Source organism: Rhinoderma darwinii, unplaced genomic scaffold (assembly GCF_050947455.1).
Source record: "Rhinoderma darwinii isolate aRhiDar2 unplaced genomic scaffold, aRhiDar2.hap1 Scaffold_4335, whole genome shotgun sequence".
NCBI classification, from domain to species: Eukaryota; Metazoa; Chordata; class Amphibia; order Anura; family Rhinodermatidae; genus Rhinoderma; species Rhinoderma darwinii.
The window spans coordinates 107,353-132,955 of NW_027463838.1; the positions used below are offsets into that span (position 1 = coordinate 107,353).

The 25,603-nt window shown below is 46.6% G+C and overlaps 1 protein-coding gene across 1 annotated transcript; it reads left to right on the forward strand.

Annotated features, from left to right (window-relative positions):
- Positions 1-1,522: 1,522 nt before the first annotated feature.
- Positions 1,523-15,699, forward strand: LOC142712968 (uncharacterized). Its single transcript, XM_075848603.1, has 7 exons — positions 1,523-1,582; positions 1,767-1,850; positions 3,454-3,543; positions 7,907-7,987; positions 8,313-8,393; positions 14,472-14,546; positions 15,321-15,699. Exons 1-7 carry the CDS (start codon positions 1,523-1,525, stop codon positions 15,528-15,530), a joined length of 681 nt encoding a protein of 226 aa, XP_075704718.1. The 3' UTR covers positions 15,531-15,699.
- Positions 15,700-25,603: the final 9,904 nt, after the last annotated feature.

Consider the following 25,603-nt stretch of genomic DNA (forward strand, 5'->3'; position numbering starts at 1 on the left):
AAATAAAATGGTCAAAGAGGGTTTTGTGGGAGAGTTCTTATTTCAATAAAAAAAATATTTTCTCATGTGTCTGTGTTTTTTTTAATCCTTTATTAGTGCCTTGGTAATGACAGTTGTCTGATTGACTGCGTCCATTACTAAGGTGGGGCTTAGTGTGACCCAGTAAAAAGGCTGCAACTAACCCCCCATTATTACCCTGGTGCCCACCACCACTAGGGGTGTCGGGAAGAACCGGGTACGATCCAGTACCTGACCATCTGTAGTGATGGCCGGACTCTGGGGTGGCCGCAGGCTGATATTATTAGGCTGGGGAAGGCCAGAAACTGTGGCCCTTCCCACCCTGGTAATGCTAGCCTGCTGCTGCTTTGTTGAATCTGGCTGGTTAGGAAAATGGGGGGGAAAGCAATGTCGTTTTCTTTTTTTTTTAAATCGACGTGGGGTCCCCCCCCCCATTTTCCATAACCAGCCAGATACAACACAGCAGCAGCAGCCTAGCATTACAAGGGTGGGAAAGGCCAAGGTTTTTGGCCCTTTCCAGCCTCATAATACCAGCCTGCTGCTGCCCAGTGCCCGACCATCACTACAGTTGGTCTGGTACTGGATCGCACCCGGCTCTTCCCAGCACCCCTGGTGGCGGTGAGTACAGGGGTAATAATGGGGGGTTAGTTGCAGCCATTTTACTAGCAAACATTAAGCCCCACCTTAGTAATGGACGTTGTCAATCAGACTGCTGCCGTTACTAAGGCGCTATTAAAGTATTAAAGAAAACACAGAGACATAAGAAAATATTTTTTTATTGAAATATGAACTTCCCCACATAAAAAAAAATACGTAGATCATCAAAGTAGTACAACGAGCGCTGCACCCCCTTCAAAAATGCTGATCGGCAGGGGGTCCCGGAAGTCGGACCCCGACCCATCATCTTTTGATGGCCTATCCTGAGGATAGGTCATGAATTTTTAGGGACTGGATAACCCTTTTAACTCCATTAGGAGCATCCATTTAGGCATTTTTATACTTAAAGTGTTTGGTAAACGTTTAACAAACTTCTGACGTGTCATAGTGACATGTCAGAAGTTTGCATTGGTGGGGGTCCGAGCACTGAGACCCCCACCAATCGCTAAAACGAAGACGCTGAAGCACTCGTGTGAGCACTCAGCTGCTTCGTTTCTGTTCTATTTACTGCCTATTTACTGCTTTTTGTCTATAGGGACAGTGATCAGTTCCCTAACGCTTGCACCCCCTTTCATTTAAGCCTGTGCTGCAGGATTCTATTTTTGTAGATAGATTAGATAGAAAGATAGATAGATAGATAGATAGATAGATAGATAGATAGATAGATAGATAGATTGGGGCAGGGCAGGACATTGCTCAGACCGCCGGGACGGCGGGACAGCAGTCAAAAACCGGGACTTGCCCGCCGGATTCGGGACGATTGGGAGGTCTGTCATAAACACCATCGTGGTCACTTTCTCTGCTGCCTCCATATTGGCTCATTTCACTGAGGTGAAAGCGACTGACGATGTGGTTGAAGCTTTGTATTATTGTGATACTAATCTGCCCTGTGACTGGTTCACAGATGGTAAGTGGGGCTTTTCTAGGACAAAGAGCGTCACATGTTGTCCGGGGGCTTATTCAATGTGAATGGTTATTACATTTTATGAAAACACAATGTTGACAGTCTAGGCCCCGGCTACCACTGTGTTACATTATGACATTTGTACTTTGTATTGTCTTACAATTTACTATCTCACTTTTTATTCTAGACTAATGCCCTAGCAGTGCCCCCTGGAGCAGAGCCGTCCAAGTTATCGGACATATACAGATGGATGACAAAGTCCATATTTGGGGTGAGTAGGGGGATGATATCATTGCCCCGCTTATACTGTATCTTATATTGTACATCAGTTGTATCCTCTTCAGATACACACATTTTACAGCGAACCGCAGGAGACCAAATGTCACTGCTGAGTCATAATCTAATATAAAGAGTGTGGTGGGAGTACTGGCTCTTATTGAAGAGAGCAAGCAGATGTATGGAGACTTATTTACAGCCAATGCTTCATGGGGAAAAAAGTATGCAAATTAGCTCATATCAGTCAAACTATAGACTTCTCCAAACTGAAAAGAAAGACCCATGGAGGCGTCTCCGGTTTGGCTGTTATGAGATAAGTTACATACTAATATAAAGAGTAATGGCATAAGTAATGCACAGAGAATAAATCTCCTCCAGCGCATACGTGAGGTCTTATGTTATTTACTGACCCCCAATTATAAGTCATTTATTGTGGTCATGTCGGCTTTTCTCTATAATTTGTTATGTTTTTATTGTAAGTTGCTCCACCGGCTGCTCTGCCCCCCAAGGAAGGCTATGCCCTATTTTGCGACTGCTGTGAGCATATCGGAGAGACGGTATTTGGGTGAGTAAGAATTTACTACCAATATTGTCGATCTGTGTTATTTATATGCCCATATATCACCCTATTTACCCAGAGGTCATGTCTCTTTTTATATATATAAAATATTCATTTTTTTTAGTTCCACTAGGGGGACTTAAACGTGTGTTGATTGGCTCATACAATACACTGCACAGGGCTTAAATGGAGTATACCACAGGATATGTGATAATTGTCTGATCACTGGGGGCCCCTACCGATTGCTTGAGTGTTGGTCTCCAACCCCCTGTTTTTTTCCCTACTGCTTGACCACAATGATGAGGACATTGAATAGAGGGGTGGTTGAGAATGCGTTCTTCCGCCCCATTCAAATTCCATGGGAATAATGGAAACAGCTGAGTACAGCGCCCATCTGTTTCCGTCAGTCCCATAGACATTGAATAAAGCAGCGGTAAGGAGATACAGTTTGGGAGCCCTATTCTCGCTATTGGTGGCGGTCCCAGCAGGGGCGCGTCCAGTGATCAGCCATTTATCACCTATCCAGTAGATAAGTGATAATTATCAATTGTAAGACAACCCTTTTAATAGGATACTATCCCCTTCATTTAGCCCTCCCCGGTTGCCCTGATAAACCACCGCCCCCGCGTCACAGGGGGTGATGGGGGGACAGAGAAGACTATTGACCATGGCATATTTGTGGTTAAATGGCCAGGATCGGAATTATCTCTGATCCCAGACCTTAGGGAAGGGTGTCAAATGTAATATACAGCTGACACAGGCTGTACATGTCGTGGGCTCAGTTCCGGACCCATACTTACATACATGTACAGTGGATGTCGGGAAGGGGTTAAGAAATTATTGTTTAAAAGTGGAGCTATATAAAATATTTTACTCATGTGTAGTACTTGTCGTTGAGGTGTTTACTCAGGATCTACAAAGGCAAATCCTTTGCTTTTTTACCTGGTTTCCTTGTATGAAAACAATCAGTACATGCTTTACAGGCTGAACATTGGCGCTGAGCAGACATTTAATGTACAGTCACAATCTTGTCTTACAGATTACTATAGAAAAACCTATTCCACAAAAGGAGGAACCGTCGTCTCGGATTGAGAAGGTCATTGAGTGGCTCGAGGAGAACATCTTCGGAGTAAGTCAAACATTTTTAAGTATTTTTAGAGATGTCATACTAGACTGAAATGATTAAATTTACAGTAGTTTCCCTCCCAAAAATATGAATCTAAAGGAACAAAGTGACTTATGGTCAATGTAGTCCTCGTGTAGTGACTACAAAATAACCAAAATATATAATTAAAGAGGTTGTCCAGGAAAAAAACAAAATTCTAAAAAGTGTCCCCCAGCCTTGGTTTGCCTTCCCTAATACCTACTATTAACCTCCTAACCAGTTTCTGTTTGATCTCCATCGTCACTGCTGCTCTTTCTGTTTGTTTCCTGTCTTGTAACCCACCATATCCATGATCCTCTGCTGCATCTGAGGAGACAGCTTGCACCCCCCCCCCACTTCCTCCAAAGCATCTCAGCTATTTGAATACTGCCACGCCCAGTGGCGTAACCACCGCTGTAGCAGCCGTAGCGGCTGCTAAGGAGCCCGCAGCATGAGGGGGCCCATGTCGCCCGCTGACATGGGCCCCGACCATGGCTGGAGGCTCCGCTAGCAGCCGCTATGGCTGCTACAGCGCGACGCCACTGAACACTACGGCAGAGCGGGGAGGTATCTCCCCGCTCTGCCATTAAACATAAGACATGTATCCCCTATCAACAGGATATCCACAGGATAGGGGATACATGTGTGATCGCTGGCATTGATAGGGAAAACGGGGGACTGAAAGTCCCCTGAAGTTCTCCATCACAAACCACGGACTTCCGGGGTCTGTGTCGGCAGCTCCGTAGAAATGAATGGAGCGCCGGTCGCGCTTGTGTGCATGCGTGACCAGCGCTCCTTTCATTTTTATTGAGCTGCACAGACTCCGGAAGTCAGAGGTTAGTCATGGAGAACTTCAGGGGACTTTTGGTCCCCCGTTCTCCTTATCGCTGCCAGCGATCACACATGTATCCCCTGTCCTGTGGAGAGGGGATACATGTCTTTTGTAGGACACACTGTAGGTCGAATTTTTTTTAGGGGTTGGGGCTGCATGGCGTTACCTACAGGGGGGGCAGCTGTATACCGTTACCTGCAGGGGGGCTGTATAGCGTTACCTACAGGGGGGGCTGTATGGCGTTACCTACAGGGGGCTGTATGGCGTTACCTACAGGGGGGCTGTATGGCGTTATCTACAGGGGGGGCACTCTGTATGGAGTTATCTATATCTACAGGGGGACTCTGTATGGCGTTATCTACAGTGGGGGCTATATGGCGTTACCTATGGGGGGCTGTATGGCGTTCTCTACAGAGGGGGCTGTATGGCGTTATCTACAGGGGGCTGTATGGCGTTATCTACAGGGGGCTGTATGGCGTTATCTACAGGGGGCTGTATGGCGTTATCCACAGGGGGCTGTATGGCGTTATCTACAGGGGGCTGTATGGCGTTATCTACAGAGGGACTCTATATGGCGTTATCTACAGGGGGTTCTGTATGGCGTTATCTACAGGGGGTTCTGTATGGCGTTATCTACATGGGGGGTTCTGTATGGCGTTATCTACAGAGGGCTGTATGGCGTTATCTACAGGGGTCTGTATGGCGTTATCTACAGGGGGCTGTATGGCGTTATCTACAGGGGGTCTGTATGGCATTACCTACAGGGGGCTGTATGGCGTTATCTACAGGGGGGGGCTGTATGGCGTTATCTACAGGGAGATGTATGGCGTTATCTACAGGGGGGCTGTATGGCGTTATCTACTGGGGGGCTGTGTGACACCAAGGGGAGGGGGGCCCCAGCCAAAAGTTTGCTATTGGGCCCAGTCTTTCCTAGTTATGCCCCTGGCCACACCCCTCTATGGTCACAGGTCCTTCCCTGCTGTAATTCCCGGCAGCTCGTCCCTGCGCACTGTCCTACACAGTAATAATCATCATGATCCTTTGTGCCTCCATCTATCCTTGATCTAAGTACAGGCATCATCTCCCTCCCCCGCCCCTTTCACAGCTTGGTAAATGTAAGTCCGCCCACTCCACCTATGTCAGACATCTTGCTACACACAATCCAGTCAGCACATTTTCCTCACCTGCTGCTGGATCTGTTCCAAGAGATCCTGTATTAGGCCCTGTTCACACTGAGTTTTTTTGCAGGCAGAAAATTCTTCCTCAAAATTCTGTCTGGAATTCCGAGGCAGATTTTGATCTGCCTCCACGCCGTTTGCCGGGTTTTGGCCGCGGCCATTGAGCGCCGTGGTCAAACACGCAGCGAAAAACACTTTCTCTGCCTCCCATTGTTGTCAATGGGGGCTCAGAGACGTAAACCCCCCAAAATAGGGCATGCCAGTTCTTTTCCAGGTAAAAATGCCTCCGCCTCCCATTGAAACCAATAGGAGGCGTTTTTGGCCGTTTTTTGGCGCATTTTCTGACGCGGTTTCCTCAGTATATGCCATCAATATCTGATCTGTCAGGGTCCGACAGCCGGCACCCCCATCGATCGGCTGTTTTGAAGGGGCCACAGTGCTGGTACGAGCGCTGCTTCCCCTCCATTTCCTTTACTGCTCACACTGTGAATCACGGACACACTTGTAGCGGCGGTTCACAGTATTACAGATTTCTCCCATTCAAGTGTATATTGTAATACTGTGAACCGCCGCTACAAGTGTGTCCGTGATTCACAGTGTGAGCAGTAAAGGAAATGGAGGGGAAGCAGCGCTCGTACGAACATCACGGCCCCTTCAAAACAGCCGATCTGCAGGGAGACGGGCCACCACCCATCAGATATTGATGGCTTATCCTGAAGATAGGCCATCAATTTTTGTAGACTGGAAAACCCCTTTGACACCCCAAATATGATCACTTTATGGAAAGTAGATCCCAAGGTATTAATTTAACGACATATCAAAGATTTGAAAATCTTCCGTGTAAAATGTCTGCAGCGTGCGGATGAGTTTGGTAAAATCTCATCTACTTGCCTGGTACTCCGTGTGTTACATGGTGACTTTGGCCACAACACATGTTGTCCGACCAAAGATCGCTATGTCCCATAGCCTACACCGCAAGTAATGAAAGTCAATGTGGTCGCGTTGTGACCTGCAAGTAACTGCGACACGACCGTTTGGAATTCTCGCAACTGTCATGTCGTGGCAACTTGCGCGTTGCGACACCACATTGACTTTTATTACATGAAATGTAGGCTACGGGACATAGCGATCTTTGGCTGGTCGACCTGTGTCGTGCGTGGCCACAGCCGCCGTGTAGCAGATAGACATATTTATTTATAGAATACATTTTTATTGAAAAAAGAAAGTGTGTTTTTTTTTTTTACATTACATTATTCTTCTCCCTCTCTGGGAGAAGATGCAACTGGTGATCGCTGTGACAGCGATCATCTGGCCAGAGACCACTCTAAAGCTCGGTGATACAGCGGTCTCTAGACAGCTGTATCATGGAGCTCCTTACCGTCGGCACGCATGGGATCGCTGTGAAAGGCTGTCACAGCATGGCTGAGCGCCTTACCGTCGGCGCACAAGGACGGCTGGGAGGAGCAATGTAATCGCTGTGACATGCTGTCACAGCGATCACATGACCGGAGACCACGCTGAGTGGTCTTCGGGTAAAAGCTCCGTGATATCAGCTGTCTCTAGACCGCTGTATCACAGAGCTCCTCACAGTCGGCACATAAGCGCTGCTATAAGGAGCAATGTGATGGTTGTGACAGGTTGTCACAACGATCACATGACCGGAGACCACGCTGAGTGGTCTCCGGTTAAAGATCCATGATACAGCTGTCTAGAGACAGCTGTATCACAGAGTTAAATGCCGCCGTGGAGCGGCAAACATGCTAACTCTGCAGGACGTTCTGGAACGGCCCTGCAGAATAAATTGCGGACCGCCCGGACATGGCTAAACAGATGAGGAAACACGTGGTACAGTTACGTAATTTGTGGCGAAACCGGACTCTCTGATAACCGGAAACAGGAAGTTAGCTATCGGAGCTAATGGACGGGTCTGCAGAGGAAGTGCCAATTTTGGATTAGAAAGTGGTCACGTGACTGAAGATGGGATACGACGCTACATTCATCAGATCCAACGTAAGTATATTGCAAAGTCACTTGTTTTGGATTGTTTTGTTTAACAAAATGTTATTGTTTGCTTCCGGAAAACCCCTTTAAGAAAACAGATACAAATTAAATTTTAAGTCTTGGGCTATTGTCTTCCACCACGTATGTAACATAAGTAAACACACCATGGCCCATTGGATATTTGGGTAAATCCTCTCCCTAGAGAAGCCTATCACCTTATAACTATTGGCCATAACGACCACTGTGACTGTCCCATACAGAGGATTTACCCATGACATGACAACACCACCAGACATTGACCTTCCCCTGACCTCTATGTAAACTCTGTTTATTGCAGGTTACTCCGCTACCACCCGATCCACCCAAGGCGTCACCTTGCATGACCTTCCTAGGCCTCCTGAAGACACAGATCTCTTGGGTGAGTCTGATATTCACAGAATAGTAATTCTTCTTATTGGGGAGTGTAATTTGCTTTACATCCATAATCCTAACAAGAATCAGTCTGAGAACTTAGCAGAGGACAATGGTGGTTGTGATGTTTGGTCACGGGATGATTTTCTTTTTTCTGTTTTGTGTGCTTTTCTGTATTGTTTTTGTTGCTGAAGTTGGACTTAGATCCAGATGACATATTACTTGGACTGATAACATTTCTTTATAAGTCAGATACTTAGCAGCAGGTGTGAGATCAATCCTCCTACCGACTTACTGAAAATGAAAATGAAAAAATAACTATATTCCTACAGGTGACTCCAACTCCAGCTCCAGCTCCACCCAAAGAGAAAGAGGTGTCCTGGCTCCAGAGAAGCCTTAACTGGATTTATCAAGTAAGTGTCATTTTTCCTCAGTGTAGTATCATTTTTATTATTATATAGTAGTATTGTTATCAGGGGCGGACACAATGTACCTTATATACTGCTGTATAGGAGATCTACAGGACATACTGTACCATATATACTGCTGTATAGGAGATCTACAGGACATACTGTATCATATATACTGCTGCATAGGAGATCTACAGGACATACTGTATCATATATACTGCTGTATAGGAGATCTAAAGGACATACTGGACCATATATACTGCTGTATAGGAGATCTACAGGACATACTGGACCATATATACTGCTGTATAGGAGATCTACAGGACACACTGTACCATATATACTGCTGTATAGGAGATCTACAGGACATACTGTACCTTATATACTGCTGTATAGGAGATCTACAGGACATACTGGACCATATATACTGCTGCATAGGAAATCTACAGGACATACTGGACCATATATACTGCTGCATAGGGGCTCTATAGGACACACTGTACCATATATACTGTTGTATAGGAGATCTACAGGACATACTGTAACTTATATACTGCTGCATAGGAGATCTACAGAACATACTGTACCATATATACAGCTGCAGAGGAGATATACAGGATATACTGTACCATATATACTGCTGAATAGGAGATCTATATGGCATACTGTACCATATATACAGCTGCATAGGGACCCTATAGGGAATATTGTACCATATATACTGCTGCATATGCGCTCTATAGGGAATACTGTACTATATAAGCTTCTGCATAGGGGCTCTATAGGGAATATTGCACCATATATGCTGCTGCATAGGGGCTCTATAGGGAATATTGTACCATACAGTGAAGGAAATAAGTATTTGATCCCTTGCTGATTTTGTAAGTTTGCCCCCTGTCAAAGTCATGAACAGTCTAGAATTTTTAGGCTAGGTTAATTTTACCAGTGAGAGATAGATTATATATAAAAACAAACAAACAGAAAATCACATTGTCAAAATTATATATATTTATTTGCATTGTGCACAGAGAAATAAGTATTTGATCCCCTACCAACCATTAAGAGCTCAGCCTCCTCCAGACCAGTTACACGCTCCAAATCAACTTGGTGCCTGCATTATAGACAGCTCTTACATGGTCACCTGTATATAAGACTCCTGTCCACAGACTCAATTAATCAGTCTGACTCTAACCTCTACAACATGGGCAAGACCAAAGAGCTTTCTAAGGATGTCAGGGACAAGATCATAGACCTGCACAAGGCTGGAATGGCCTACAAAACCATAAGTAAGACGCTGGGTGAGAAGGAGACAACTGTTGGTGCAATAGTAAGAAAATGGAAGACATACAAAATGACTGTCAATCGACATCGATCTGGGGCTCCATGCAAAATCTCACCTCGTGGGGTATCCTTGATCCTGAGGAAGGTGAGAGCTCAGCCGAAAACTACACGGGGGGAACTTGTTAATGATCTCAAGGCAGCTGGGACCTCAGTCACCAAGAAAACCATTGGTAACACATTACGCTGTAATGGATTAAAATCTTGCAGGGCCCGCAAGGTCCCCCTGCTCAAGAAGGCACATGTACAGGCCCGTCTGAAGTTTGCAAATGAACATCTGGATGATTCTAAGAGTGATTGGGTGAAGGTGCTAAGGTCAGATGAGACTAAAATTGAGCTCTTTGGCATTAACTCAACTCGTCATGTTTGGAGGAAGAGAAATGCTGCCTATGACCCAAAGAAGACCGTCCCCACTGTCAAGCATGGAGGTGGAAACATTATATTTTGGGGGTGTTTCTCTGCTAAGGGCACAGGACTACTTCACCGCATCAATGGGAGAATGGATGAAGCCATGTACCGTCAAATCCTGAGTGACAACCTCCTTCCCTCCACCAGGACATTAAAAATGGCTCGTGGCTGGGTCTTCCAGCACGACAATGACCCGAAACATACAGCCAAGGCGACAAAGGAGTGGCTCAAAAAGAAGCACATTAAGGTCATGGAGTGGCCTAGCCAGTCTCCAGACCTTAATCCCATCGAAACCTTATGGAGGGAGCCAGGGGCGTAACTAGGAAAGACTGGGCCTCATAGCAAACTTTTGACAGGGCCCCCCCCCCTCCCCTGGGTGTCACACAACCCCCCCCCTTGTAGATAGTGCCTTTTTTACAGCCCCCCCTGTAGATAACGCCATACAGTCCCCCCTGTAGATAACGCCATACAGAGCCCCCCCTGAAGATAACGCCATACAGCGCCCCCCCTGTAGATAATGCCATACAGCCCCCCCTGTAGACTGTATGGCGTTATCTAAAGAGGGGGACTGTAAGGCGTTATCTACAGAGGAAGACTGTGTGGCGTTATCTACAGAGGGGACTGTGTGGCGTTATCTACAGGGGGGACTGTGTGGTGTTATCTACAGGGGGGACTGTGTGGCGTTATCTACAGGGGGGGCTGTGTGGCGTTATCTACAGGGGGGACTGTATGGCGTTATCAACAGGGGGACTGTATGGCATTATCTACAGGGGGACTGTATGGCGTTATCTACAGAGGGGGCTGTATGGCGCTAACGCCATACAGCCCCCACTGTAGAGAACGCCATACAGCCCCCCCTGTAGGGAACGCCATACAGCCCCCCCTGTAGGGAACGCCATACAGCCCCCCTGTAGGGAACGCCATACAGCCCCCCCTGTAGGGAACGCCATACAGCCTCCCCTGTAGGGAACGCCATACAGCCCCCCCTGTAGGGAACGCCATACAGCCCTCCCATGCAGGGAACGCCATACAGCACCCCCCCTGCAGGGAACGCCATACAGTCCCCCCTGTAGGGAACGCCATACAGCCCCCCCTGTAGGGAACGCCATACAGCCCCCCCTGTAGGGAACGCCATACAGCCACCCCTGTAGGGAACGCCATACAGCCCCCCCTGTAGGGAACGCCATACAGCCCCCCTGTAGGGAACGCCATACAGCCCCCCCTGTAGGGAACGCCATACAGCCTCCCCTGTAGGGAACGCCATACAGCCCCCCCTGTAGGGAACGCCATACAGCCCTCCCCTGCAGGGAACGCCATACAGCACCCCCCCTGCAGGGAACGCCATACAGTCCCCCCTGTAGGGAACGCCATACAGCCCCCCCTGTAGGGAACGCCATACAGCCCCCCCTGTAGGGAACGCCATACAGCCACCCCTGTAGGGAACGCCATACAGCCCCCCCTGTAGGGAACGCCATACAGCCCCCCTGTAGGGAACGCCATACAGCACCCCCTGTAGGGAACGCCATACAGCCTCCCCTGTAGCGAACGCCATACAGCCCCCCATGTAGGGAACGCCATACAGCCCTCCCCTGCAGGGAACGCCATACAGCACCCCCCCTGCAGGGAACGCCATACAGTCCCCCCTGTAGGGAACGCCATACAGCCCCCCCTGTAGGGAACGCCATACAGCCCCCCCCTGTAGGGAACGCCATACAGCCCCCCACAAAAAAAATATGACCTATAGTGTGTCCTACAAATAACATGCATCCCCTATCCACAGGATAGGGGATACATGTGTGATCGCTGGCAGCGATAGGGAGAATGGGGGACTGTGTGGCGTTATCTACAGGGGGGACTGTGTGGCGTTATCAACAGGGGGGACTGTGTGGCGTTATCTACAAGGGTGGCTGTGTGGCGTTATCTAAAGGGGGGACTGTATGGCGTTATCTACAGAGGGGGCTGTATGGCGCTAACGCCATACAGCCCCCACTGTAGAGAACGCCATACAGCCCCCCTGTAGGGAACACCATACAGCCCCCCTGTAGGGAACGCCATACAGCCCCCCCTGTAGGGAACGCCATACAGCCCCCCCTGTAGGGAACACAATACAGCCCCCCCTGTAGGGAACGCCATACAGCCTCCCCTGTAGGGAACGCCATACAGCCCCCCCTGTAGGGAACGCCATACAGCCCCCCCTGCAGTGAACGCCATACAGCGTCCCCCCCTGCAGGGAACGCCATACAGTCCCCCCCTGTAGGGAACGCCATACAGCCCCCCCTGTAGGGAACGCCATACAGCCCCCCCTGTAGGGAACGCCATACAGGGCCCCCCCCCCCTGTAGGGAACGCCATACAGCCCCCCAAAATAAATGCGACCTATAGTGTGTCCTACAAATAACATGCATCCCCTATCCACAGGATAGGGGATACATGTGTGATCGCTGGCAGCGATAGGGAGAACGGCGGACTGAAAGTCCCCCCAAAGTTCTCCATTACTAACCTCTGACTTCCGGCGTCTGTGTCGGCAGCTCAATAAAAATGAAAGGAGCGCTGGTCACGCATGCGCACAAGCGCGACCGGCGCTCCATTCATTTCTATGGAGCTGCCGACGCAGACCCTGGAAGTCTGAGGTTAGTCATGGAGAACTTCATGGGACTTTCAGTCCCCCGTTCTCCCTATCAATGCCAGCGATCACACATGTATACCCTATCCTGTGGATATCCTGTGGATAGGGGATACATGTCTTTTGTTTAATGGCAGAGCGGGGAGATACCTCCCTGCTCTGCCGTAGTGTTCAGTGGCGTCGCGCTGTAGCAGCCATAGCGGCTGCTAGCGGAGCCTGCAGCAATGGTGGGGGCCCGTGCCGGCGGGCAAGACGGGCCCCCTCATGCCGCGGGCCCCATAGCAGTCGCTACGGCTGCTACGGCGGTAGTTACGCCACTGGAGGGAGCTGAAGATCCGAGTTGCCAAGCGACAGCCTCGAAATATTAATGATTTACAGATGATCTGCAAAGAGGAGTGGGCCAAAATTTCATCTAACATGTGTGCAAACCTCATCATCAACTACAGAAAACGTCTGACTGCTGTGCTTGCCAACAAGGGTTTTGCCACCAAATATTAAGTCTTGTTTGCCAAAGGGATCAAATACTTATTTCTCTGTGCACAATGTAAATAAATATATATCATTTTCACTATGTGATTTTCTATTTTTTTTTTTTATATAATCTATCTCTCACTGGTAAAATTAACCTATCCTAAAAATTCTAGACTGTTCATGTCTTTGACAGTGGGCAAACTTACAAAATCAGCAAGGGATCAAATACTTATTTCCTTCGCTGTATATGCTGCTGCATAGGGGTTCTATGGGGCATACTGTATTACATGTACAGCTGTACAGGGCGCTGTAAACAGAGGGCCCACCAGCATCTTAAATAGAAAATAACAGTGCTTCCTACTGACTACTAGATAATAATTGTTCAATTACAATCCATCAGTGAGATATATAGGAGCCGGTGATAGTTCAATCCTCCTACTGACTTACTGAGAGTGATAAAATAACTATAATGAAATGTATAAAATAACTATAATGAAATGTATAAAATAACTATAATGAAATGTATAAAATAACTATAATGAAATGTAAAAAATAACTATAATGAAATTGTTAAGGATCTGCCAGGCACAGCTTCTGTATCCACGCCCATATGTAATCAGTCTGCACCTGCTTCTATGTCTGTGAGACTGACTCCATCTTCCACCACTCAGGATGGCAGGTTTAGGAGTGGGAGAGCCTATCACAGCCTGGCCAGACGGAGCTAGCTCCCGCCCTCTGTCTATTTATTCCTGCCTTTCCTGTTCCTCCTTGCTTGTGATTCTTCTCGTTTTGTTCCTGGCCCTGCTGCAGCTTCTTGAACTACTTGTCCCTGCTTCGTATTGACCCTGGCTTACTGACTACTCTTCTGCTCTGCATTTGGTACCTCGTACACTCCTGGTTTGACTCGGCTTGTTCACTACTCTCCTGCTCTGCGTTTGGAACCTCGTACTCTCCTGGTTTGACTCTGCTCGTTTTCTACTCTTGTTGCTCACGGTGTTGCCGTGGGCAACTGCCCCGTTTCCCTTTGTTCTGTGTTTCCTTGTCTGGTTGTCTGTCGTGCACTTACTGAGTGTAGGGACCGTCGCCCAGTTGTACCCTGTCGCCTAGAGCGGGTCGTTGCAAGTAGGCAGGGACTGAGTGGCGGGTAGATTAGGGCTCACTTGTCTGTTTCCCTATCCCTGTTATTACAGAAATGTATAAAATAACTATAATGAAATGTATAAAATAACTATATTACTACAGGTGACTCCAACACCAGCTCCACCTGTAGAGGAAGAAGTGTCTTGGCTCCAGAAAAGCCTCATATGGATTCATGAAGTGAGTGCGACTTTTACCCTCTATAGTATCATTATTATTACTGTATTGTTATCAGGAGTGAATATACTGAACCATAGGAGCTTTGTAGGGACCATACTATACGGGACCATACATGCTGCATAGGGGCTCTATAGGATATAATGTAACATATATGTAGCTGCACTGGGGCTCTATATGGGATACTGTACCATATAGGCAGCTGCACAATGGGCCAGTAAACAGAGGGCCTGACCAGTGCTTCCCACTGCCTACTTTATGGCATATAAAGGATTGATAATGATTTCCATGGTTCATAATTATTGTTGTATTACAATCCACAAAATAAATTGGCGCACCATCCAAGAACTTCAGAGCCTTAACTTGAAGCTCCTGGTACATAAAGCAAAACCTCTATCAGGGCCCTGACCCTCCCATGTGCCATTCTGGTGTCTATGTATGGGCCAGAGAGCCCTTTAGGGAACCAGGTTCCATGGTCCTTGGTGCCACTGCTACCTCCGCACCCCACTATAGCTGCGCCACCTCACTCTCAACAAACTAGCTGTTACATAAAAGCCTTGCTGTCTCTGTCCGCCCCTGATTGTTATTAGTGGGCACAATCTCCTATGTGCCCACTCACCCCTCCCCCCACCTCTGCTGCCTGGGAAATCTGTTGTCAATCAAGCACACAGTAATATATTTTAATACTTCTAGTTTATTTTTGTAATATAAATATAAGATTTATTCACTTGTATAAGGTCAATAACACTTTAATAACCGTTTCCTTATTTGTTGCAGAATCTGGAGTCCTATAATTTTGGGCCACCCTATGACGGCTTATGGACCAAGCTCTTTCTATGCCTTGGATATTGGACGGCTCTCTTTCTTCTTGCCGCCAGCCTAATAAATCCTCTCAGTTACATAATGGAGTTGATTCAAGAAGTGGATAAATTCCCTGATATTGAGGGAATGGAAGAGATTACGGATATATTGAGATTTTTTTTATAAATCTAATATCCAGGTGATTTTTTTTTTCTTGCAGCCCGGCCCCATCTTCTATGCCTGTCATTTCCAACTCTATGGGCTAGTGGGCGAGAAAATAACACCTGAAACATGATGATGACACAACTACGTCTCCCTCTGTTCCTTGAATACATGAATAGAACTCGGTCGAAATTTGGCAAAGGTACCGATTGACCAAAATTGTAAACTTTTGGGGTTCACAGTGCACGAATCATGTCAAAGTGGCAGCCCCCGCATAGTGACGGCCGCCATTTTACAATTTAGAATAAGGATCCAATGACCCTAGGCAGGCTTCCCCATAATAACTTGCAGACAGCCATCCCAAAATGCCCTGCGGTTAGCACTCCGTCTAGCGCAGCCAATTATATAAAATGCCAAACCAGAAAATGCTACAGGTTTGGAAACAGTGCTAGAAGAGATCAAAGAGTCAAACACGAGCTTTCAGTGCAATCAGGGCACTTGCGGTTCTCGGCAAAATTTATTTAGACGGAATCAAACGGCCCTATTTGATCAAAATGGACCCGAAATGAATTTTGGGAAAATTCTATTCTAAATATATTTCTATCATTTCTGATCAGTGTGATCGTCTGATATCAACCTCAACATCCTTTAATTCTACTATACATAGTTATACTATATTCACACCACGCCTTATATATGTATATATATATATATATATATATATATATATATGCCAGGAAATGCTACAGACGTATATGACAAACGTATCCATGGCCTATCGCGGGTTCAATGTATGCCTTTCGTCATATATTCGGAGACTACGTATATGTTGTCATTCTTTTTAGTACTGTAGTGAAGTACGTCGTTGATCATGCTTTTTGATACAAAGGGATACTGCAAACATTTTATTTTTCTACAATTGGGGTCAATAGGTGATATATGCAACTGCATGCTATTGTCAGGGTTCCTTTTCCCTGTTATTCTACACCGAATAACCACCTCTGTAAATTGGAAACTGAGGGCATGCATGGAAGAAATATACCAGACAGAGTTGTTGGTAAAGATCTTCCCTCAGTGAAGTAGGAAGTACAACTGAACTTTATTAAACAAAGAATTACAAGTTTCCTCCCTAGAGATGTGGGACGTGCTTAAGCCCCATTGGCTCTATCCAGTTGTGAGTTCATCTGTACCCTCCTCTTGCATTCCAGGGGCGGTGTCTTCCATAGGCGTGTTCCTTATGCAGACTCCATCTTGTTGCATACATTCAAATTCTTTGTGAAATATACTGATATTTAGTTAATGTAAGGTAATAATGTTTTTGCAAGCAATATACAGGCTAATGATCCCTGACACTATAGGGATCGATATTATACATTCTGGCACTTATTTATTCGCCACAAATCAGAATCAAGGCTTTAGTTTTCCAAATTATCATAAAATCTTTAATTTTCATTGTTTTGTTCAGAATGACTTATATTTTCATTTTGTCCAACAGATATTATCATCGATACCGGCCTATCAGGCTTTTACAGCGTTTGCATTATTTCTGGGAGAAGTTTCCTTATCCAGCTGGAACTGCTGTCATCACGTTACATCTAGTTTCATTAATAAATCATCATTCCGCCCAAATATTTCGCATTATTTTGATACATAGTTGATAAGATTGAAAAAAGACGCCGGTCCATCAAGTCCAACCTATAATCCTACCGTGATGATCCAGAGGAAGATAAAAAACCCCATGAGGTTGATGCCAATTACTTCATTTGGGGGGAAATTCTACCCTGACTCTAAATATGGCAATCAGAATAAATCCCGGGATCAACGTCCAATCTCCAGAATCTAGGACTCATAACCTGTAATATTATATTTTTTAACCTCTTCACGCGCTGCGCCGCAACTGTACGTCCTGCAGAGGGCTTGCTTCCCGCACCAGGACGTACAGTTGCGGAGCGGTTCCCAGCGCACTCTGTCCTAACGGACAATGTACGGGAACCGGGAGGTCAGCTGTCCCTGACAGCTGACACTCCAGTCTTGCCGGTCAGCGGACCATCGCCGCAGATTTCGGCAAATAACCCCATAAATGCGGCGACTGATTGCGATCGTCGCATTTAAGGTGTTTGAAGCACATCGGCAGCCCCCACTAAGTGATTGTGGGGACTGCCGATGCTTGTCGTAGCAATCGGAGGCCAGACAATGACCTGCGGGTTGCCACGTATGGAAGCCCCGGAGGAGCAACCTCCGGCCGGTCCTCCGAGGCTTCCTGTCAGTGTGGCTGTCACGTCACAATGACAGTTAGGGGAGATTCACACGAACGTGTATTCGGTCCGTGCGGGCCGCGTGGTTTTCACGCGCCACGCACAGACTAATACAAGTCTATGGGGCAGTACAGACTGTCCGTGCTTTTTGCGCAGCGTTTGTCAGCTGCGTAAAAAGCGCGACATGTTCAATATCTCCGCATATTTTGCGCATCACGCACCCATTGAAGTCAATGGGTGCGTGAAAACCACGCAGGTCGCACAGAAGCACTTCCGTGTGAACCGACTGAAACAGCGCACCAGCTGTCAAAAGGATGAATGTAAACAGAAAAGCACCACGTGCTTTTCTGTTTCCAAACATCCAAATGGAGTATCTTTGAGACGAGCGAACCCGGACAATCGAACCGAACTTCACCGGGTTCGGCCGAACTCGTTTTGGCCGAACCCGGCAAAAAAATTCCGGTACGCGACGTCAGGAGATAGTCACTGTCCAGGGTGCTGAAAGAGTTAAACTGTTTCAGCACCATGGACAGTGACTACCGATCCCAATAAACATGAACCTGTAAAAAAGAACAAGTTCTGACTTACCGATAACTCCCGGCTTCTTCCTCCAGTCTGACCTCCTGGGATGACAATTCAGTACAAGTGACAGCTCCAGCCAATCACAGGCCAAGCACAGGCTGCAGCGGTCACATGGACTGCCGCGTCATCCAGGGAGGTGGGGCCCGATGTCAAGAGAGGCGCGTCACCAAGGCAACGGCCGGGAAGTTCTCGGTAAGTACGAACTTTTTCATTTTTTTAACAGGTTGCTGTATATTGTGTTCGGCATTCACTGTCGAGGGTGCTGAAAGAGTTACTGCCGATCAGTTAGCTCTTTCAGCACCTTGGACAGTGACGGGCGTCGACTAGCCTCATCTCTATGATGGCGGCTGCGCGAAAATCACGCAGCCGCGCATCATACACGGATGACACACGCAGCTGTCAAATGGTTTTTGCGCGCGCAAAACGCAGAGTTGTTTGCGCGCGCAAAAACGCAACGTTCGTCTGAATCTGCCCTACGTAGGTAGTGTAATGTACTCGAGCAGCGATCAAAGCTGCAAGTCTAAGTTTATATTATAAATATATATAAATATATATACATTGTTGTATTGTACTGTCTGTGGTCGAGAGAGGAGAGTGGGGTCTCTAAATTACAGGCCCACCCTCCTCTCTCCACCGCAAACACAAACTGCGTGACAACTGCGTAAAACTCACGACAGGTCCTAAATTTCTGCGTTTTTCATGCATCACGCACCCATTGAAGTCACTTCCGTGAGACACGCGTGATTCGCGCAACAGCAGTCAAAAGTATGTTTGCAAACAGAAAAGCACCACGTGCTTTTCTGTTTACAAACATCCAGAGTGCCATAATGATGGTGGCTGCGCGAAAATCACGCAGCCGCGCATGGCCGGCCTTAGCTATGTGTGACACGTGCGGTCGCACAGGGCGCCGGGCGCCATGCTATAAGGGTGGCGCCAGTGGGCACGAGCCGAAGAGAGGAGAAATGTTCCTTCCTCTCCACGGCTGTGTGAAGTGAGTGCTGATTGGAGGAGCAGCAGCAGGTGCTTCTGTCTGCTCCACCAATCGGCACAGCCTGTACTGCAGTGTCACACGCAGCTCCTTCCTGCTGTGCTGCTGCCACAGTGAACACTCCTCCACGGAGCTCCGGTGTCAGGTAAGAGCAGCAGCTTTAAGTTAATCTGTGTTTATTTATGTGCTGTGTGAGGGAGGAGGAAAGAGGGGGCTTTATGTGATGGGTAACAAGATGGATTTTTTTTTGCAAAGATGGATTTTGTGGGGGAGGGGACATTGCCCTAAATGCTATAGGAATGTGGGGGGATTCTTTATACATGTATTTTGTGGGGAGGGGGACTTCTGTATAGTTTATTTTGTGGTGTAGGAGCTTATTATGAATCATGGGGGAGGGGAACTTAGCGTTATGTATGGGGAGAAAGGATTCTTTAGGGTACGGCCACACGGAGCGGCCTTCACACTGTCGCAACGCGGCCAACAACCGCGCTGGCACTATTAATTAGACAGGATGTCTCACAGGACAAATACGTGTAAAGGTGGGAGACAACACTCAACCACCCATATGAATAATTAGAGATAAGGACTCTAACAATATATAATAAACAAGAGAAAAAAAAGAGAAAAAAAGAGTCCATACATATCAACATATGAAAAAATTAAACATCTTTATTGATAACATAAAATACATTAAATGACAAAGACAGAGAATCTAAAATAAATCCTTGTGCGGATCACATATGTATACATTGAGTATATATATATATTTTTAATACACTGATGGTATGCACAATTACTGTAGCTCAATGTAGCTCCAACATAGGGTGCATCAGAATAGGAGTAATTTTGAAATGTAAGCTGTGTAAAGAAGGACAATATGCCTAACTCAAAAAGGCCTATAGTAACTGAAAAGTAATTGGTGCCTTGAAAAAATGGCATAAAGCCAAGTTTAAGTCCGATATATGCACTTACCCATGTATGGGAGATTGAATGTGACCCAGCGGTATAGAAGAGCGCCCCGACGCTCGTTTCGCCTGTGGCTTTCTCAAGGGGTGCCTGGCACTATGTAGGAGCGGCTGTCAAATACTTCGTTAAGGGGTATTCCGGTTACATTCGCACGCGCACTGCCGCTCCATTCATTCCCTATGGGAGCGCCGGAGATAGCCCAGTGCAGTGTTCTGCTTTTTCCGGCGCTCCCATAGAGAATGGATAGGGGGTAAGTTGTTGTAATTTGCAAAATCGTGCGGCCATAAAGGGTGTATTAATTCATGGCCGCACGTTAACGCGGGTAAACCGTCCCTTTATCTGCAAAATCGTGCGGCCATGAATTAATACACCCTTTATGGCCGCACGATTTTGCAAATTACAACAACTTACCCCCTATCCATTCTCTATGGGAGCGCCGGAAAAAGCAGAACACTGCACTCGGCTATCTCCGGCGCTCCCATAGAGAATGAATGGAGCGGCAGTGCGCGTGCGAATGTAACCGGAATACGTGCGTCCACTAACAGGCTGCTTGACAGCCGCACTGAACATGGTGCCGGCGTGGTTGTTAGCTGCGTTGCGACCGTGTCAGGGCGCTCTGTGTGGCCTTACCCTTAGGCTGGGTTCACACGAGCGTGTGCCTTTTGCGCACGAAAAAAACGCGGCCTTTTGCCTGCGCAAAATGCACTTGACAGCTCCGTGCGGCAGCAGCATATGATGTGCGGCAGCGTGACTTCAATGGGTGCGTGATGCGCGAAAAACGTTCAAAGAACGGACATGTCGTGACTTTTACGCAGCGGACCAACGCTGCATAAAAATCACGCACATGTCTGCACGGCCCCATAGACTAATATAGGTCCGTGCCACGCGTGTGAAAATCATGCGCGTTGCATGGACGTAGATCCCATTCGTCTGAATAAGCCCTTAGGCCCTATGCACACAAACGTGTTTTTGCGGCCGCAATTCCCCCGAAAATCCACGGGAGAATTGCGGCCCCATTCTTTTCTATGGGGCCATGCACACGACCGTAGTCTTTACGGTCTGTGCGTGGCCCGGGAACCCGCACCGCAGAAAGAACGGGCATGTCCTATTACGGACATCTTCTGCGGTCCGGGCTCATTCAAAACAATGACGGTGGCCATGTGCATGTCTCGCGATTTACGGGCCGCAGCCGGCCGACCCGAAAATCACGGCCGTACACACGGCTACGGTCGTGTGCATGAGGCCTTAGAGATAATATTTGTAAGGGGAGAGCAACTTGATTATAACGGTAGGAGCACACAGGGCGGATACGTAAAACTACACAGTGTATACGTCCTGAGAACCGCAGGGAATTTTACCTGAAAAACAGCACCAAATTTTGGTGCAGTTTTTTTAGCGGAAAGACTGCAGAAATAAATTAAAAAAAGCTAATGCTCCCGGCCGTAGTCCCTCACTGAGCGTAGCTCCGCCTCCTGCGATGACGCTGTAGTCCATGTGACCGCTGCAGCCTTTGATTGGCCTTTGATTGGCTGCAGCTGTCACATGGGATGCATCGTCATCCCTGGAGGCGGGGCAGCGCTCAGAACAGAATACGCATCGCTATGACTACGGCCGGGTGTATTACCTTTTTTTTTCTCATTTGAGATTAACGATAAGCAAAGTTTTTATCATTGATCTTCTCCTTTATTAACACTGACCAAATATCATTATAATTGGTCAGAAAGGAGCGAATCATGATGATAATTGGCTAAGCTAAATAGGCCTGTAATGGGGGTATATTCAGGCTTAGTGCCTAGGGCAGCGTGAGCTGTAAATACGGCCCTGCTAAGGACGCAGATACTATTCAACACTATAGCGGAGCAGGGAGGTATCTCCCTGCTCTGCGATCTACTAGGCTGGTGGTTCCCAACATGAGGTTCCCATGAGATCCCTCCAGGGGGGCCGCGACACTCCTCTGGACAACTGCCTGGACGTGCTTTCCCTCCTCCTCCTCATAGCGCGAAGTGGATGTGAGGAGGAGATTTTTTTTTGCAGAACCCCTGTAGATAGCACCCCCCGACTAAATGGACAGAGACGTCAGGGGCTTCTCCTGGAGTGGAATCCCCGGTCACAGCGTCTGCAATGCTGAGGACAGGGATTCCGCTTCAGGAGTTAGTTGCCCCTGATGTCACTGTTCATATATGGACAAAGAAATCAAGCACTCCGTCAAGGAGCGGAATCCCCAGCCACAGGGAGCTACAGTGGCGCTATCTACAGGAAGGGAGTGCTACCTACACGGGAGCTGTGTGGCACTACCTACACGGGGGCTGTGTGGCACTACCTACACGGGGGCTGTGTGGCACTACCTACAAGGGGGTGTGTGGCACTACAAGGGATCTGTGTGGAACTAACTACAAGGGGCTGTGTGGCACTACCTACAAGGGGTTGTGTGGCACTACCTACAAGGGGGTGTGTGGCACTACAAGGGATCTGTGTGGAACTAACTACAAGGGGGTGTGTGGCACTACAAGGGATCTGTGTGGCACTACCTACAAGGGGGCTGTGCGGCAAGGGGGTATTTGTGGCACTACTTACTAGGGATGCACAATGCATCGAAACTTCGATACTGTGCATCCCCAAATGGTTCGAGCCACACAGCTAAGTATAGTAATACATGATGAATGAGAGCGGGGCTGCGGCTGTGTAACACAGCCATTACCCCGCTCCTGAGTCCTGACAAGTGCGCGCCGCGAGGATGATGCGATGTGGCCAGCGCTGGACTAATGAGCGGCGGCACTGAAAACAGAACATGGCGGCCGTACTGCAAAACACCCCCATGTTCTGTCTTTGGTGTCTGAACCACCGCTCATTAGTGCAGCGCCGGCCGCATCACCTCATGCTGACCGCGCGTGCACTTAATGTCAGGAGCGGGGCAATGACTGTATTACACAGCCGCAGCCCCGCTCTATAACGGTGGAGATCAGAGAAACCTCTCATCTCTGCCGTTATTCCTCTGAATGCTGCGATCACAGCTGACTGCAGCATTCAGGGGAAAGTGAGGAGGGGGGATGCACCTGGATCGTGTCACAGGGAATTCCTGTGACGCGATCGAGGGCCATACCATATATTGGCAGACAGCCCAGGGTCTATTGAAGGACCCCAGGGCTGTCCTACCATATTTCCTGTTGTTAGGGCATACTTAGGTATGTCCTAACAACTGCCTGTGTACTATTTGTACACAGGCTAATGTACTGGCATATAGATATATGCCTGTGTACTATCAGTATATAGATATATGCCTGTGTGCTATCCGTATATAGATATATGCCTGTGTGATATCCGTATATAGATATATGCCTGTGTACTATCCGTATATAGATATATGCCTGTGTACTATCCGTATATAGATATATGCCTGTGTGCTATCCGTATATAGATATATGCCTGTGTGCTATCAGTATATAGATATATGCCTGTGTGCTATCAGTATATAGATATATGCCTGTGTACTATCCGTATATACATATATGCCTGTGTACTATCCGTATATAGATATATGCCTGTGTACTATCAGTATATAGATATATGCCTGTGTACTATCAGTATATAGATATATGCCTGTGTACTATCCGTATATACATATATGCCTGTGTACTATCCGTATATAGATATATGCCTGTGTACTATCCGTATATAGATATATGCCTGTGTGCTATCCGTATATAGATATATGCCTGTGTACTATCAGTATATAGATATATGCCTGTGTGCTATCCGTATATAGATATATGCCTGTGTGCTATCCGTATATAGATATATGCCTGTGTACTATCCGTATATAGATATATGCCTGTGTACTATCCGTATATAGATATATGCCTGTGTGCTATCAGTATATAGATATATGCCTGTGTACTATCCGTATATAGATATATGCCTGTGTACTATCCGTATATAGATATATGTCTGTGTACTATCCGTATATAGATATATGCCTGTGTACTATCAGTATATAGATATATGCCTGTGTGCTATCAGTATATAGATATATGCCTGTGTGCTATCAGTATATAGATATATGCCTGTGTGCTATCAGTATATAGATATATGCCTGTGTACTATCCGTATATAGATATATGCCTGTGTACTATCCGTATATAGATATATGCCTGTGTGCTATCAGTATATAGATATATGCCTGTGTACTATCCGTATATAGATATATGCCTGTGTACTATCAGTATATAGATATATGCCTGTGTACTATCAGTATATAGATATATGCCTGTGTGCTATCAGTGTATAGATATATGCCTGTGTACTATCCGTATATAGATATATGCCTGTGTACTATCAGTATATAGATATATGCCTGTGTACTATCAGTATATAGATATATGCCTGTGTACTATCCGTATATAGATATATGCCTGTGTACTATCAGTATATAGATATATGCCTGTGTACTATCCCTATATAGATATATGCCTTTGTACTATCAGTATATAGATATATGCCTGTGTACTATCAGTATATAGATATATGCCTGTGTACTATCAGTATATAGATATATGCCTGTGTACTATCAGTATATAGATATCTGCCTGTGTGCTATCCTTATATAGATATATGCCTGTGTACTATCAGTATATACATATATGCCTGTGTACTATCCGTATATAGATATATGCCTGTGTGCTATCCGTATATAGATATATGCCTGTGTACTATCAGTATATACATATATGCCTGTGTACTATCCGTATATAGATATATGCCTGTGTGCTATCCGTATATAGATATATGCCTGTGTGCTATCCGTATATAGATATATGCCTGTGTACTATCAGTATATAGATATATGCCTGTGTACTATCTGATATATGCCTGTGTACTATCAGTATATAGATATATGCCTGTGTACTATCAGTATATACATATATGCCTGTGTACTATCCGTATATAGATATATGCCTGTGTGCTATCCGTATATAGATATATGCCTGTGTGCTATCCGTATATAGATATATGCCTGTGTACTATCAGTATATAGATATATGCCTGTGTACTATCTGATATATGCCTGTGTACTATCAGTATATAGATATATGCCTGTGTACTATCTGATATATGCCTGTGTACTATCCGTATATAGATATATGCCTGTGTACTATCCGTATATAGATATATGCCTGTGTGCTATCAGTATATAGATATATGCCTGTGTACTATCCGTATATAGATATATGCCTGTGTACTATCAGTATATAGATATATGCCTGTGTACTATCAGTATATAGATATCTGCCTGTGTGCTATCCTTATAT